The 12,428-nt window shown below is 51.2% G+C and overlaps 7 protein-coding genes across 7 annotated transcripts; 3 read left to right on the plus strand and 4 right to left on the minus strand.

Moving 5' to 3' along the window:
- Positions 1–681: 681 nt before the first annotated feature.
- Positions 682–1,236, plus strand: CC1G_15074 (hypothetical protein; the record flags this gene model as incomplete). Its single annotated transcript, XM_002910694.1, has 1 exon — positions 682–1,236. One exon carries the CDS (start codon positions 682–684, stop codon positions 1,234–1,236), a length of 555 nt encoding a protein of 184 aa, XP_002910740.1.
- A 168-nt stretch (positions 1,237–1,404) lies between these two features.
- CC1G_15075 (hypothetical protein) lies at positions 1,405–1,632 on the minus strand (the record flags this gene model as incomplete). The annotated part of the gene is made up of 1 exon (XM_002910695.1): positions 1,405–1,632. The coding sequence occupies one exon, from the start codon at positions 1,630–1,632 to the stop codon at positions 1,405–1,407; it is 228 nt and encodes a 75-aa protein (XP_002910741.1).
- A 976-nt stretch (positions 1,633–2,608) lies between these two features.
- Positions 2,609–3,557, minus strand: CC1G_15076 (hypothetical protein; the record flags this gene model as incomplete). The annotated part of the gene is made up of 3 exons (XM_002910696.1): positions 2,609–2,757; positions 2,810–2,953; positions 3,008–3,557. 3 exons carry the CDS (start codon positions 3,555–3,557, stop codon positions 2,609–2,611), a joined length of 843 nt encoding a protein of 280 aa, XP_002910742.1.
- A 205-nt stretch (positions 3,558–3,762) lies between these two features.
- Positions 3,763–6,122, minus strand: CC1G_15077 (hypothetical protein). Its single transcript, XM_002910697.1, has 11 exons — positions 5,797–6,122; positions 5,664–5,730; positions 5,468–5,601; positions 5,343–5,416; positions 5,249–5,281; positions 5,119–5,191; positions 4,669–5,056; positions 4,494–4,607; positions 4,352–4,443; positions 4,160–4,293; positions 3,763–4,103 (listed from the first exon to the last, which is right to left on the minus strand). Exons 1-11 carry the CDS (start codon positions 5,980–5,982, stop codon positions 3,839–3,841), a joined length of 1,560 nt encoding a protein of 519 aa, XP_002910743.1. The 5' UTR covers positions 5,983–6,122; the 3' UTR covers positions 3,763–3,838.
- Positions 6,123–6,847: 725 nt separating this feature from the next.
- On the plus strand, positions 6,848–7,280 carry CC1G_03073 (hypothetical protein; the record flags this gene model as incomplete). Its single annotated transcript, XM_001840792.2, has 2 exons — positions 6,848–6,998; positions 7,054–7,280. The coding sequence occupies 2 exons, from the start codon at positions 6,848–6,850 to the stop codon at positions 7,278–7,280; spliced, it is 378 nt and encodes a 125-aa protein (XP_001840844.2).
- A 166-nt stretch (positions 7,281–7,446) lies between these two features.
- On the minus strand, positions 7,447–10,366 carry CC1G_03074 (hypothetical protein; the record flags this gene model as incomplete). The annotated part of the gene is made up of 4 exons (XM_001840793.1): positions 7,447–9,724; positions 9,783–9,898; positions 9,948–10,286; positions 10,343–10,366. 4 exons carry the CDS (start codon positions 10,364–10,366, stop codon positions 7,447–7,449), a joined length of 2,757 nt encoding a protein of 918 aa, XP_001840845.1.
- Positions 10,367–11,065: 699 nt separating this feature from the next.
- Positions 11,066–12,356, plus strand: CC1G_03075 (hypothetical protein; the record flags this gene model as incomplete). Its single annotated transcript, XM_001840794.1, has 3 exons — positions 11,066–11,421; positions 11,479–11,776; positions 11,853–12,356. 3 exons carry the CDS (start codon positions 11,066–11,068, stop codon positions 12,354–12,356), a joined length of 1,158 nt encoding a protein of 385 aa, XP_001840846.1.
- Between the last annotated feature and the right edge of the window lie 72 nt (positions 12,357–12,428).

A 12,428-nucleotide genomic window follows, 5' to 3' on the forward strand; every position in this document is an offset into this window, starting at 1 on the left:
CGCTTTTTCTTCGTTTCTACAATGGTGTATCCGCGCCTGGGAGAACAACACTACCTTCCTTCTTCTCCACCTTTTGTTGGAGCTTCTGGGTCGGTGTTGTCGTCCCTGTCGGAGCAAGCTGGAGGAATAGATGGCCTTGAAACCCGGAACCGTTATCGTTGATGGCAAGCTTGCGTCGATGACTAGAAAGCGGGGATGTTAGACTCAAGTTAGACTCAAGACGACGTCCGTGAGAGAGTAGTGAGACTTGTGGTAGTTCCAGTCGAGCTCCAAGTGGGTACCACACCGTACCAGCGGGGACGGAGGTGGTGGCGGTCCATTCCATTGGAGGGCGAGATATGCATTTTATCTTATCTCTGGAGGCCACACGTTCGATCCTCACGGATTATTGAATTCCCTAGTTGGTGGGCGCTTACAAGCGACGCAGTGACCAAGAGAGCGCTTTGACTTGGACCGCTGGAAATCGATGGTCCCCACAGATTACCGGCAATACTGAAGGTCAAACCACCCATTCAGAATTATATAATATAAAAGTCAAGAGCGGTGCCATGTTCTGTCCTCACGCTCGAAACCTAACATCGACTTCAGCTACCGCCCTTGGCACACAGCAGCATCATGTCACCGAAAAGGTCATTCGTCTGTGCCACATGCAGTAAAGAATTCGAGAAATTGTCGAAACTAATGGCTCACGAACGACGTGAGCACGGCCCGAACGCCGTCATCGAACGATTCGCCTGCCAGTTTCCCGGCTGTGACTTCGTAGCGAAACACAAAACGAGCCTGAGAATCCATGCAGTCATGCACGATCCCGACGCTGAGCGACACGCATGCCAGTTTCCCGGATGCGATTACACAACCAGGTACAGAAGTGACCTGAAAACACATGCCGTCGTGCACGATCCCAACGCTGAGCGACACGCATGTCAGTTTCCTGGCTGCGACTTTGTAACAAAACACAAAGGGAACCTGAGAATCCATGCCGTCGTCCACGATCCCAACTCTGAACAACTCCCATGTCGGTTTCCTGGCTGTGGCTTTGTAACAAAACACAAAGCGAGCCTGAAAAATCATGCGGTCATACACGATCCCAATGCCGAGCTATTCGCGTGCCAGTTTCCCGGCTGTAAACTCATGACCAAATACAAAAGAAACCTGAAAGTGCATGGGACCTTCAAGCATGATAAGCCTGTGGCTAGTCATGACAGCGAAGACTCTGCGGGTGCCACCTCCCTTTAGACGACGATTGATTTACTTGACAGGAAAATACAGTCAAAGAGCAGTTGTCCTTTGCATCCTGCTTTTTTATAATAGTACCATGCCAGCCATGAACAAGTATGCGATTCTTCTATGTAGTTTGCACTTAGACCGTTTGAATGAGATCAAGTATCCAAATATCTCGATTTCTCACATGTCCTTTTCTAAAGCTGTGCCTACACTATCGAGCAGCTCTTCGACGTTCCCACCATCTCCACTGCGAGCCTCCTCGCGGAGATCAACGGATGGCTTGGCCAGACCTTCTCCGGCCCCTGGAGCGGTGTTGATTACATCTTGACCAATGTCTCCTGCTAAATGACTCGCGCTTTTAGTAATCAGAATCGATCTTGGACTGTACCCAGTGTAGTACTTCGTCATTAGGAGTGTTGACGAATTGTTGATGACCCCGATATGATTGGTCGGCCTCCATGTACCGTGACTTTGTCGATGTAGGGAATTTCATTCAGTCCGATTAAAAGACGTGCCGAAGGGCAGCCAGGATTCAGAAGTAGCCCTGTGGAACACAGGCGCGAATACTATAAAACGCGAAAACTCCGGCTTGGTAGGCCCTGCTGAGAAGAAACGAACTATACCGTAATCTCAAGAATTCAATAAGCCACCCAAGGCGGCTGGTCTCGATTCCTTTGATTGAACTGCCTGTCAGTGCAATCCTCGAATATAATAGGAAAGTGCAACGACCTTTTTGGTAAGTCTCCGGTCAAATGATCTCGACGATTGGCCGCATCGGCCGCCATGACTATATTGAATTAGGGTCCTGGCATAAGGTTACTAAACTTACTACGGTAGGCCCTGGCGATCACTGCCTTCCGTGAGACCTCATTCTGCCTAGAGTATCGAGTGATCGCAGAACAGTAAAACATACTCGCTCGGCGATGTGGGGACACAGTATTTGGACACTTGGAAAAAGAACATTCGCAACGAGCCTTATGAAAGTCAGTTCGAATCCGTTCCAATTCTCAACCGCTTTCCTAACAAAGACCCTCCCCTCCTTCGCCCCCATCGTCGTTATGGCCACTGTGGGCAATGCTGTCGAGCATAACGGAACCGTTGATTGCGTCTACGATTGGACACAGCATCATCGTGAGCTGATTAGTCCCCAGTCGCAAGGGGAATGGTCTTTCCTACACACGATACGCTGAGGTTGATTAGTGGCGGAGTATTGTTCTAGTGTACATCATTCTTGGGGGTTAACCGACGATTACCGTGAATGATAGGTATTGGATAGGTATATGAATAACCAGGCTGATCACCAAAAATATCGTTGAAGGAATGTCCCAGTCGGTTCCAGTTCGCAGGACGGTGTCGTAGTTGCGTCGGTGAGAAGCAAGTAGCGTCAGTCGTGAGTCCTGCCGGAAAGAATAGCCCCAAAGATCGTGACTATAACCGCAGTTAGTCCAAACCCAGTAAACGCAGCAGACATGCGCGCCATTGGGAAGAACCCAGTTGGAAGATGGAATTGAATATAGAAAAAGCGCCACAATCCTAAAGATCCGAGGTCAGCATAACCACACGAGCCCCGATGGAATGGAAAAACCTTGCAGAAGGGTCGCAAAAGCCATAGCAATAGTAACACCACCTAACGGCCTTGCAAAACGCGCCGCGTTTCGAGTCGCAGGCGAAATTTCCACCCCGGTGGCCCGACTTGTCAAGTCCCCGATCGTGAATAATTGTGTGAGCGCTAAATAGGTGTTGAAGTCAGAAATGAATAGCGCCCATAAGCCACATGACTCACCTACGCCCATGGAAGCAAGGGCTAAGCTTGTTCTAACATATGCTAAATAGGTCCTCTCGGTTGCCAGATGGTCTCGAGCAACAGAACCAGAGTTTTCGAGAACGAGCCCAGGATTAAAGTAAGACTTTTTGATTTTGTCAATGACACTCCTTCTGAGCGCCTCTTCTCTTTCCCTGTCCTTCCTCCTCCGCCTCCGCCTTTCGCGCTTCAAGAAAACCTGTCGGCGAAATAACCGGTCTCCTATACCCTTCCCACTTCGCTCTTTCGGTATCACTGTCTCTCCCTCGGCATCGTCCTCCACTTCCGACGTCCCTTCTTCCCTTGTACGAGACGCTGATCCACTACTCTCCCTTCTTCTTAGGCCTCCTAAGTGGGAAGCGTGCAAGGGGGAGTGAGTCTTCCCAATAAAATCTAGAGGTCGACGACGTGTCCGTGGTGCAGGAGAACGACTGTGCGCTGGGGTTGAAGCCGGCGTCGGGGGCGGCGTCAGGGTACCGCCCTCAACGTCGCGATCAAGGTTAGGATCGTCAATGTGGTGGTGCAAGTCCATGAATGTTTGACGACGGAAAAATCCTCCCAGGCGCCATGAAAGAGCGGAAGAGAAATACGAATAACCCTGTTTGGATCCGGGCCTAGAGCTGGGAATCCGAATTGTGACGTCACAACTTTACCAAGCTAACACGTGACCGGCTCTTAAGCGCCCATACTGGCGCTGCCGAGGGGTGCTTGCATTCCGGATATGACCACGCCTGATGACTCTATTCCATGCAGTTGAGAGGATATAATAGCAACCAGTCCTACTCCGCAGTTCTAAGAACACATCGGAACGATTTACGTCCGTTCAGAAGCCTCTCCTGTCTCCCTCCAATTCCTTCCTTTCTTCAGGACAAGAACGAGCAGTACACCAACGAGCACAAGAAGTCCACCCCATATCGTGTACGTCCACCCATCACCCAAGTTATCTTGAATTGGGACAGCGACCTCTGTCGCGATGAAAGCAAACAATCCCCGGAATGCACTATTCGTCGCTGTTGCCGTTGAGGATCGGCCAGTATTAGCATCAACGACGTAGGCCAAGGTGCTCGAATAGACCCATCTGATGGAAGCAATCGAGCGTCAAAAAGTGACCTGTTGTGAGAATGTGCCACTCACACTGCCATGAAACCACACATGAATAAGAACACGCACAGAGCGGATACATGAGCGTGCTTCTCGCATAGCCATCCGAAACCGACGGTGAAAGGAGGAAGTAAAATGAGACCCGGAACCGTACTGTATAATCTCATCTGTTAAGGCTAAAGTTAGCACCAGAGGATAGATAATCGGGAGTTGAACAAGCGCGACCTCTGGTTGAGAAACACCCTGATTCAAAACTTTCAGCCGAGCGAGTTGGTAGTCGGACCACCTTCCTCCAAGAAGGCTTCCAACTATTGAGCCTGAGAACCAGATTCAATATATCTCGTCAAAGCTCAGGTAGAAGGCCTACCAGCGCCGTAGCAGAGTGTCACCAAACCGATATGCAATGCTTCATAGTCGTACCTGGCGCTTAGCGTTCTAGCAGAGGTGTAGGGAATGAAAAATGCGAATGCAAATTGGAGTCCTGTATGCAGATAACTACTATGAGCACTACACAGTATAGCAAGGCTGTCGGGAATACTCACCCGACGCAACCAGAACTACCAGATTGTTCTTTCGCCGCAAGACCATGCAGATAGGCTGAATGGGGTTGACGTCTGTGATCGATGGTCTGATTTCCTGTGCGGATGTCACTGCTGGGACCGCTTTCTCTGCATCCTTCCCGGGATCGGAGTCCTGACGAGCAGACTTTTCAGTCTGCGAAGCGTTCTTCTTGAGAGCGTTTTGATAAACAAGACTTCGTTCTCTCCGGAAAGTATCTTTGAAGAACAAGACAAACGAGACCGTGCTAGTACCTGACACGATGGTCAAGAACCAAAAGATGGCCCTCCAATTGAAGCCGCTCGTAAGCACTCCCCCAAAGATAGGGCCGAGTGCTGGTCCCAGAAGAGGGGCCATATAGTACATTCCCATCTAGAATGGACAAGTTACTGGTCGACCAGAGTCATAGTAACCAGATAAATGAATGAATTCACCTTTGTTCCTCTTTCTGCTGGTTCGAAGATGTCAGCGAGGGTAGCAGCTCCGATGGCGATTACAGCGCTCGACCTATTTGAAAGCCCTCAGTCAATACAAGCGCACTAAGTAACGCACGGAACGACTGACCCGATAGCCTGAACGCATCGAAACCCTATAACCCTAGGCACTCGGACCCTCGGTCAGCAACTGCGCCCCCTTGACGAGTCTCGAATAAACCTACAGGCCGATACTGCTGCTGATTGCAACTATGATGGATCCGACCATGAATATGAAGAGAGAGGCTATATAGACAAGCTTAGAGAATTTAAACACGAAGTTTCGACCAGTTGAAATGTTGAAACTTACCTTTCGCCCTTCGACTTCACTTATGGCCGACCAAAAAAGCGGCATGCCTCCTTGGAGCAGAATGAACAAGGCAATGCTCAGGCTGAACTGACCGCTGGTGGCCGGCAGCTCCGTCTCCATTTCTCGTATCGCCGCTAAGTGTTGGTATAATGTCAGATACAAAGGACCTCGTCGTTATTCAGAGTTCAATACGAACGATTCTGGATGCTAGCCGCCAGACCAGCGATCATGGAAGCAGAAGCTATCAGCAGTAAACTTAAATTCTGTGCGTATATTGGTTAGAGCATATGTAGGCAATAGTGCAAAGTGGAACATGATAACCATCGCACCTTTCGCACTCGCGACCATTGTCGAGGATCATTCTCGACAGGAGCATGTTCAATGTCGAAAGTGGCAGGAAGGGTCGAGGTTGGAGTCAGAGACCTTGATAGGGTAGCTTTGGTTGCCGGTCTGGACGAGTTGTCGTCATTGGTGTCTTTCCGCTCCGGTAACTCTATGATACCCCAAGCTGGCATAGTAGCTTCGATGTCGACCCCAAATCACCGAGGTGGTCTTTTCCAAACGAAACAGCGACTTCAGAATTGGAGTAGAGCGGCAGAGGTATATTGTTAAAGACTCAGCGCCAGCTCTTAAGTCCAAATTTCGTAAAGACTGGGGTCAAGGTCAAAGGATATGGGAGTGGAGAGGAGTCTGGCCTGGGGAGGAGCGGAGTCAGGAGATGTCGGCTACAAATTTATTTAAGTAGAAGCAGGTCACGATCTTTGAACGGCTCTTCTTCCGGTAAGCCATCCAATGGCGAACCGTAAGAAGGCCATTGGCTCCGAGCCGTTAGTATTTCCAGTTCAAGCCGGCTGCCGAGGTCAATATCCAGAAGGGCTAAATAAGATCTGCTGTGAGGAAGGGAAGTGAGGAGGCCCGATATCATGATGGATACATGGGCTAATTCCAACTTCGTGTTTAAGCGTCGCCCTCAAGGCGCCTTTCGGAACAACACAGTAGGAAACGGCAGCACGGCATTGCCGACTGAGCGCTTATTCATGAGATCCTCTTGAAGGTCGAACGAGTCACAGACACGATGCAGTCCGCCTTTCCAACGGGTCATCTCTCTCCTCTGTATTCCACGTATTTTCTCCTTTGACTCAGCTTCGATGCAAACCTGATGTCAACTCCTCCGACCCGCAACCCGCACCCTTGAAAGAGTTGGAGACAAAGTTTCCAACGCACTACTCCACCCAGAATGCACTCAATACAACATCATATTTCGTCATAGTTCGAAGATCCATACTTTAATATCCCAAGTTCATGACCACGACTCCTCACTCGACACAAGAAAACCCTGTCCGAATCGCCTTCCAATATACTTTGACCACAACCGGTACAATGACCACCACATACACGACGACGACGTATACGAACCCCGTCGCAGACCTTGAAGAGCGCGGGGAAGCAACTCAGTGCACCTGGGTTGTAGCACCACGAAACTATTCGGTGCCTAAAGGCGCAATTGATCTGGGGCTCGAATTTAACTACCGTACGTTGCTCTTCCTTTCCACGACGCTTGGGCGATTAATTGATCGTCGGTACAGTTTTTGGCCTCAAGCTCTCGAAGAACTATCCGCACAGCGTTATCAAGGGGGGAGAAAGCAAGATCCGAGGTCCAGACCACGCCAACACGTACATCGTCCAGCAGACGTGGGGGATCGACGGTGTCCCAGGCACCGAGCTTGCCGCTGCTATCGAACGCTGGACCGGAGAGGTTCTGCGCAGTCCTTCAACAAGAATCGAATGGGTCGTGAAGAGAGCGTCTTGCTGAAAGAAATTCTCCAAGAACGAAATTCCAAGCATCTTATGTAGCCTACACCCATTGTCATACCCAGCTGTATTTTTATCAGTCATAGTTTATAATACATTACGAATAGAAATCCCCTGATGTATACGGTAGCAGTCCCAAAATCGAGCCATAAAATCGCACCTGCAACTCACGTCAAATCTATTACTGCAACGACATTGGTAGGCTTTGCTCTCGCCCTAGCCCTCGCCCTCAAAAGCGGAGGAGTGGAGGGCCTCACCGCCTCCACGACTGATTCCTCCTTCCCCGACTTGTTCCCACTACGCGCCGATCCCGTACCCGCCACTGTCCCAGCCGACTCCCTCTCCTTCGGCCTGATAGCCTTAGCAGGCTGCAGCCTTGGAGCGGGGGGTCGAGCAGGTTCGTCTTCCTCATCTTCCGATGACGAAATCTCAATAACCGGAAGGTTCTTGAATTCGACAACAGCCTTGCCGTTTGGTGGTCTGTTATTCGAGACCAGGACCCTACTAGAGGGATCCTTCATAGAAGTATGTAACGGCGTCGGCGATTCGGAGCGTGCTGAAGTGGACGCGGACGCCGACTTGCCCGTTGGCGAACGCTGTGATCTCGACTTGCGAGGGGACTTGTTGACCCGGCTCTGTGAAGTCGAACTCGATGCAGAAGTAGAACGTTCACGATATGAACGTGCTTTGGAAAGGGTGGGGGGCGGTGACGACGCGAAAACATCATCAGTAATGGGGTTGTCCATCCCTCCAAAATCGTCAAATGACAGTGGGAAAGGAGCGGGCGCACGATGTGATGACCCATCGTTGGTTCGAGCTTTGCTGGTCGAAGGTCCAGGGCAAGCAGTGAGGTTGGATTTAGCAGTAGCATTTGCCTTGGCAGACGGTTTCGTAAGAGGGAAAAAGGCTGTCAAAGTCGCTGTGGTGCCAGAATGTACATCGAGTGTCGAACTAGGCCCCTTCTTCTTCGTCAGATCCTTCACCCCTGCCCTACGCAGTGGCGAGGGTGCGGAGAAGACGTCGTTCTCATCGTAGCTGGCGGTTGGCACTTTCGAGGTGGAGGGTTTGGCGTTGGAGAACAGCTTCGACGGCGACGGTAGTTCCCCCTCCGAGTCCGAGTCTGACGACAGTGCCAACGGCACAGCTGTGGACTTCGTCGCCTTTGCCTTGGGCTTGGGAACAGGTAGAGCGTCATCCTCCTCCTCTCCGTCCGAAGAGGGTAAAGGAGCAGCTTTCTTCTTGGTGACGCGTTTCCGCTTGGGTGGACTCGACCCACTGTCGTCAGCCGTCGTCGTTTTCTTCTTCCTCCCCTGCCCTTTGTTGGCCTTCTTCAACCTCTTCCGCTCGGCTTCTTCTTCAAACTCTCGTACGAGCCTGGGTTCAACCAACTTCACCATGCACGCGGGCATCCAAAGCCGCATGTGGGAATAAGGATCCACGGGTGCTTTGGATCCCTTCCCCCCTCCCTCTTCATCCCCGTCATCTTCGGAAGCCCACTCATCTGGCCCCTCTGGTTGCCGCAGACCCTGAATACCAGACTCCGCCATTCGAACCAACTGTCCAGGGTTGACCTCGAGTCGGTATTCGAGAAGTCCATCGGTGGATGCATGCTCGCGCATGGAATGAATCTTCAGGATTAACCGCTCGTCCTCCTCTTCGCCGTCGGAACCATCAGAGCGGTCATGCCGGTCATCCAGACCCATCGAGGAGAAGTACTTGGTGATCATCTTAGACGGGGTCCCGCATGCGTCTTCGGCTATCCTCTGGCGAGACGGGGTTGATGGGATGGCTGGTCCGGACCTCATGCCTTCGTCGAGGTCGAGCACTGCCCGTCGCAGGATCCGAAGCACGGCAGAATGCCAGATCACCGTCCTGAAGCGTTTAATGATCGCCTCCTTGTAACCCCACTCGAAGTAGAATTCGCAGGTGTAGGCCAGTTTGGCGATGTCCGGCTCCTTATTCCACCTGATGTCTCGTGGTGAGTAGGGGCGCCCCATAGATTCGGAGGTGATGGGGTTGACATAGGAGAGGAGCACGTCTATGTCCGGGAATGCGTCGGTGATACACTTTGCCAGTGCAGGAGACTTTCGGCCAATGAGCCCTCGAGAATTCGTCGCTACTTCGTGTCGTAATTCGTGGCGCCAGTTGTCCAAGAAGTCGGGGAGCTGGTCTTTGGTGAGATTCGTGGCTGCCTGATATAGCGTGTCCCCAAACCCGCACTTGGCGAGCGCGACAGCAGTTTTAATGCCGCAGCGCTCAACTCCGCTTTGGTGGTAGTCACCCCCGCTCAGTAGGCCGATGAGAATCAAGCCGCCTCTGGTTAAGCCAACCTGAGGATGGGTCGTGATATCCGACATCTTGAACACCCAGGAATGGTTCTTGTCGTCCTTGCCGGCTGCGTTAAGAATGGGGTTGGATCGGTTTCCAGACAGGGTATTACTCGGGCTGCAGGAGACTGGGCCGTTACTCTCCAATCGCTCGGGCTATGGAATGCATGACTTACTTGCGGATAACAGCCGTTGCGCCGAAGAGAAAGTTGTCTACGTCGTCGGAAAGAATGCCGTCAATGGCTCCAATGCGGTTCAGATAAGCCAGCTCGGCTTCCGCTTCACCTGGGGCCTTGGGATTGAAATGAGGAAGTTGGGGCTGACATAGGTCGAGAACATACCGTCCGATGTTCGAAGCCAAACGCCTCCACAATTTGTTTCATTCCAGGGATGAGTTTGCTAGGCGTTTTGTTGATCTTTCTACCGCGCTTCCAGTCTGGTCGCTTTGGACCGTCGAACACGAATAATGGGAGGAATGGGGACTTCATCAGGGTGGCACATCGAAAGAAGAGGGTTCGCAGAACGGGATTTTCTCCTTCACGACCATACTCAGCATGGAAAAACCAGATACTGGCGTCTATCCCCAGCCTATAGCCCCGAACCCCCTCTGGGTTTTGTTGGAAGCCTTCGGTGACAGAAAGTTCCGTCAGGGATCGTGGTTTGGCCGCTGGCCGTAAGACCTACAAAGGTGATAAGTTGCCGTGAGTTGTTGAATAAAGTTACATTGGAGACGTACCTCCCACAGTCCTGCAACCCCCATTTCGTTAGTTTAGGGGATTTCGAGCTGGAAACGCGGTCGAGAACTGAGACAAGCTGGCGAAAGGTTCCGAGGCCGAAATTGAACATCGCGGTCACATGATATCCGCGTGAGTCAATTAAGCCTAAATAGGGGCGGGCGCTAAAGTTGTTAAATTGCGTGGCGAACTTGAATTGAACGCGTATCACAACTGTAGCTTTAGGAGAATTGAAGCAGTACAGCGACAGCGGGTCTAAGCTGAAGGTCCCGGCTCTACGGATGTCAGGTACGCCGCGGGATGAAAAGTTGCTGGTGGCAGGATCGAAAGAAGCCCCTTTGTCCATGGCTTCGATTGTGGACGACACACCGGTTGTCACTATCTGCCACCATCGGAAATGTTGGATTATACTACTGTCAAACGTATTGGTTCGGAGGATACCTTTGAATCGCAGCAAGTCGAGACTCGACCCCAGTAATTCCATGGGCCATCATTTGGAAACCGTGACGCCGACAAACGTGCAGCAACAGCAGGCTCAATCTGATGTTAGTAAAACGTCAGTGGACAGTGCACAAGAACGTGCTTTCCGATCTTTCCAACGTCTTTCAGGTGACCGGTGACCAAAGACAGGGGCGCTTGGACCAAATAAAGCAACCGATCAATCCGGATTCCCATCTTTTCTTGCGCCCCACACACTGGAACGCGACGCGATTCAAGTCCAAAAGATGGACACCCAAGTCCCCCGAATTTCACAGGTAGAAGATACGAAGGAAGACTCCGAGCTCAAGGAGGAAGTTGAAACCTGTGATATCGATATGGAAATGTCGACCAAACGCTCGGACGTGTGGTACGACGACGGCAACATTATCCTGCAAGTGGAAAAGACCCTGTTCAAAGTGCACAAAAGCGTCCTCTCAGAGCAGTCGTACTATTTTGAAGAATTATTCTCCAAGCCCCAACCTTTTCCTACCCCAGAAAACACAGGAGAAGGCGGATGCCCCATTCTAAACGTCTCCGATGACGAACTGGACTACACTGTACAGTGGACGAAATGCCTCAGGACTATCTACAACACGCGCAGGTACGCCATATCTACATCTGAAAAGCGGCGTTCAAAAACAAAACCTCTTCGATTTAGGGATCTCAACCCCAACACAACATACCCATTTGCGCTCGTTCATGCAATGCTAGTCCTGGGCGACAAATACGGGTTCCATTACCTGCACAAGGAGGCCGTCAATCTCTACGAGCGAACTTTTCCATCCGACTACGACTCGTTCTGCGACCTTGGCACTACCAGCGAATTCGAGTCAGACTATTTTGTCCTCAACGAGCAGTGGACCATTCACGACATCGTCAAGACGGCTGTCGAATTTGGGCTCGAACGATGCCTCCCGGCTATCTTCTATCTCACTCTAACTCATAGAGACTCTGAAGTAAGTGCACATTTGCCTTGCAACTACAAGGATGCGCTTACCCTGCACCTAACTCCATCCCTTTGACTTTGATTAGAACTTTCTCTTTGGACCGATAACACCGGCTATCGGTGAACCGACTCGTTTCGACAATGACATCCTCGAGATTCTGGTCAAAGGAAGGGAGAAAATCTACCATTCCATGGCCAGGAACAACTTCGCTTGGCTGTGGTCCAATCCGCACTCCGTCCCAGCAGGAACCTCGAAGTGCCAGAAATACAAGCAATGCAAACTTGCACTCGAGCGGCTGCTGAAGAAGTATTGGCTCCCAGTTCCCGCTATCGAGAATGCGTTGTGTCCATGGAGGGACAGTTTTGGAAAAGGCCTGTGCGACAGTTGCTACAAAGCTGCTCAGCGTCAATTCGAGTCTGGTCAGAAGGCTTTGTGGAAGGAGTTGCCGACTCTGTTTGGCTATCCTCCTTGGGACGAACTGAAAAGTTCCAGGGTTGAGAAAGAAGAAGATGAAGATGACTCACCAGATGGCGAGGTGGCAGGGGGCTCGGACGCAATCATGGCCATCACCAAAAGGTACCTAAGATAAAGTGATGTCGGGCATCCTTTCAAGGAGAGGTGTTTCCTTCGAAGGAGTGGTGGCTTCGGTAAAAGGTGCCGA

The sequence above is a fragment of the Coprinopsis cinerea genome (genome assembly GCF_000182895.1).
Source record: "Coprinopsis cinerea okayama7#130 chromosome 8 map unlocalized cont3.8, whole genome shotgun sequence".
In the NCBI taxonomy this organism is placed as follows: domain Eukaryota; kingdom Fungi; phylum Basidiomycota; class Agaricomycetes; order Agaricales; family Psathyrellaceae; genus Coprinopsis; species Coprinopsis cinerea.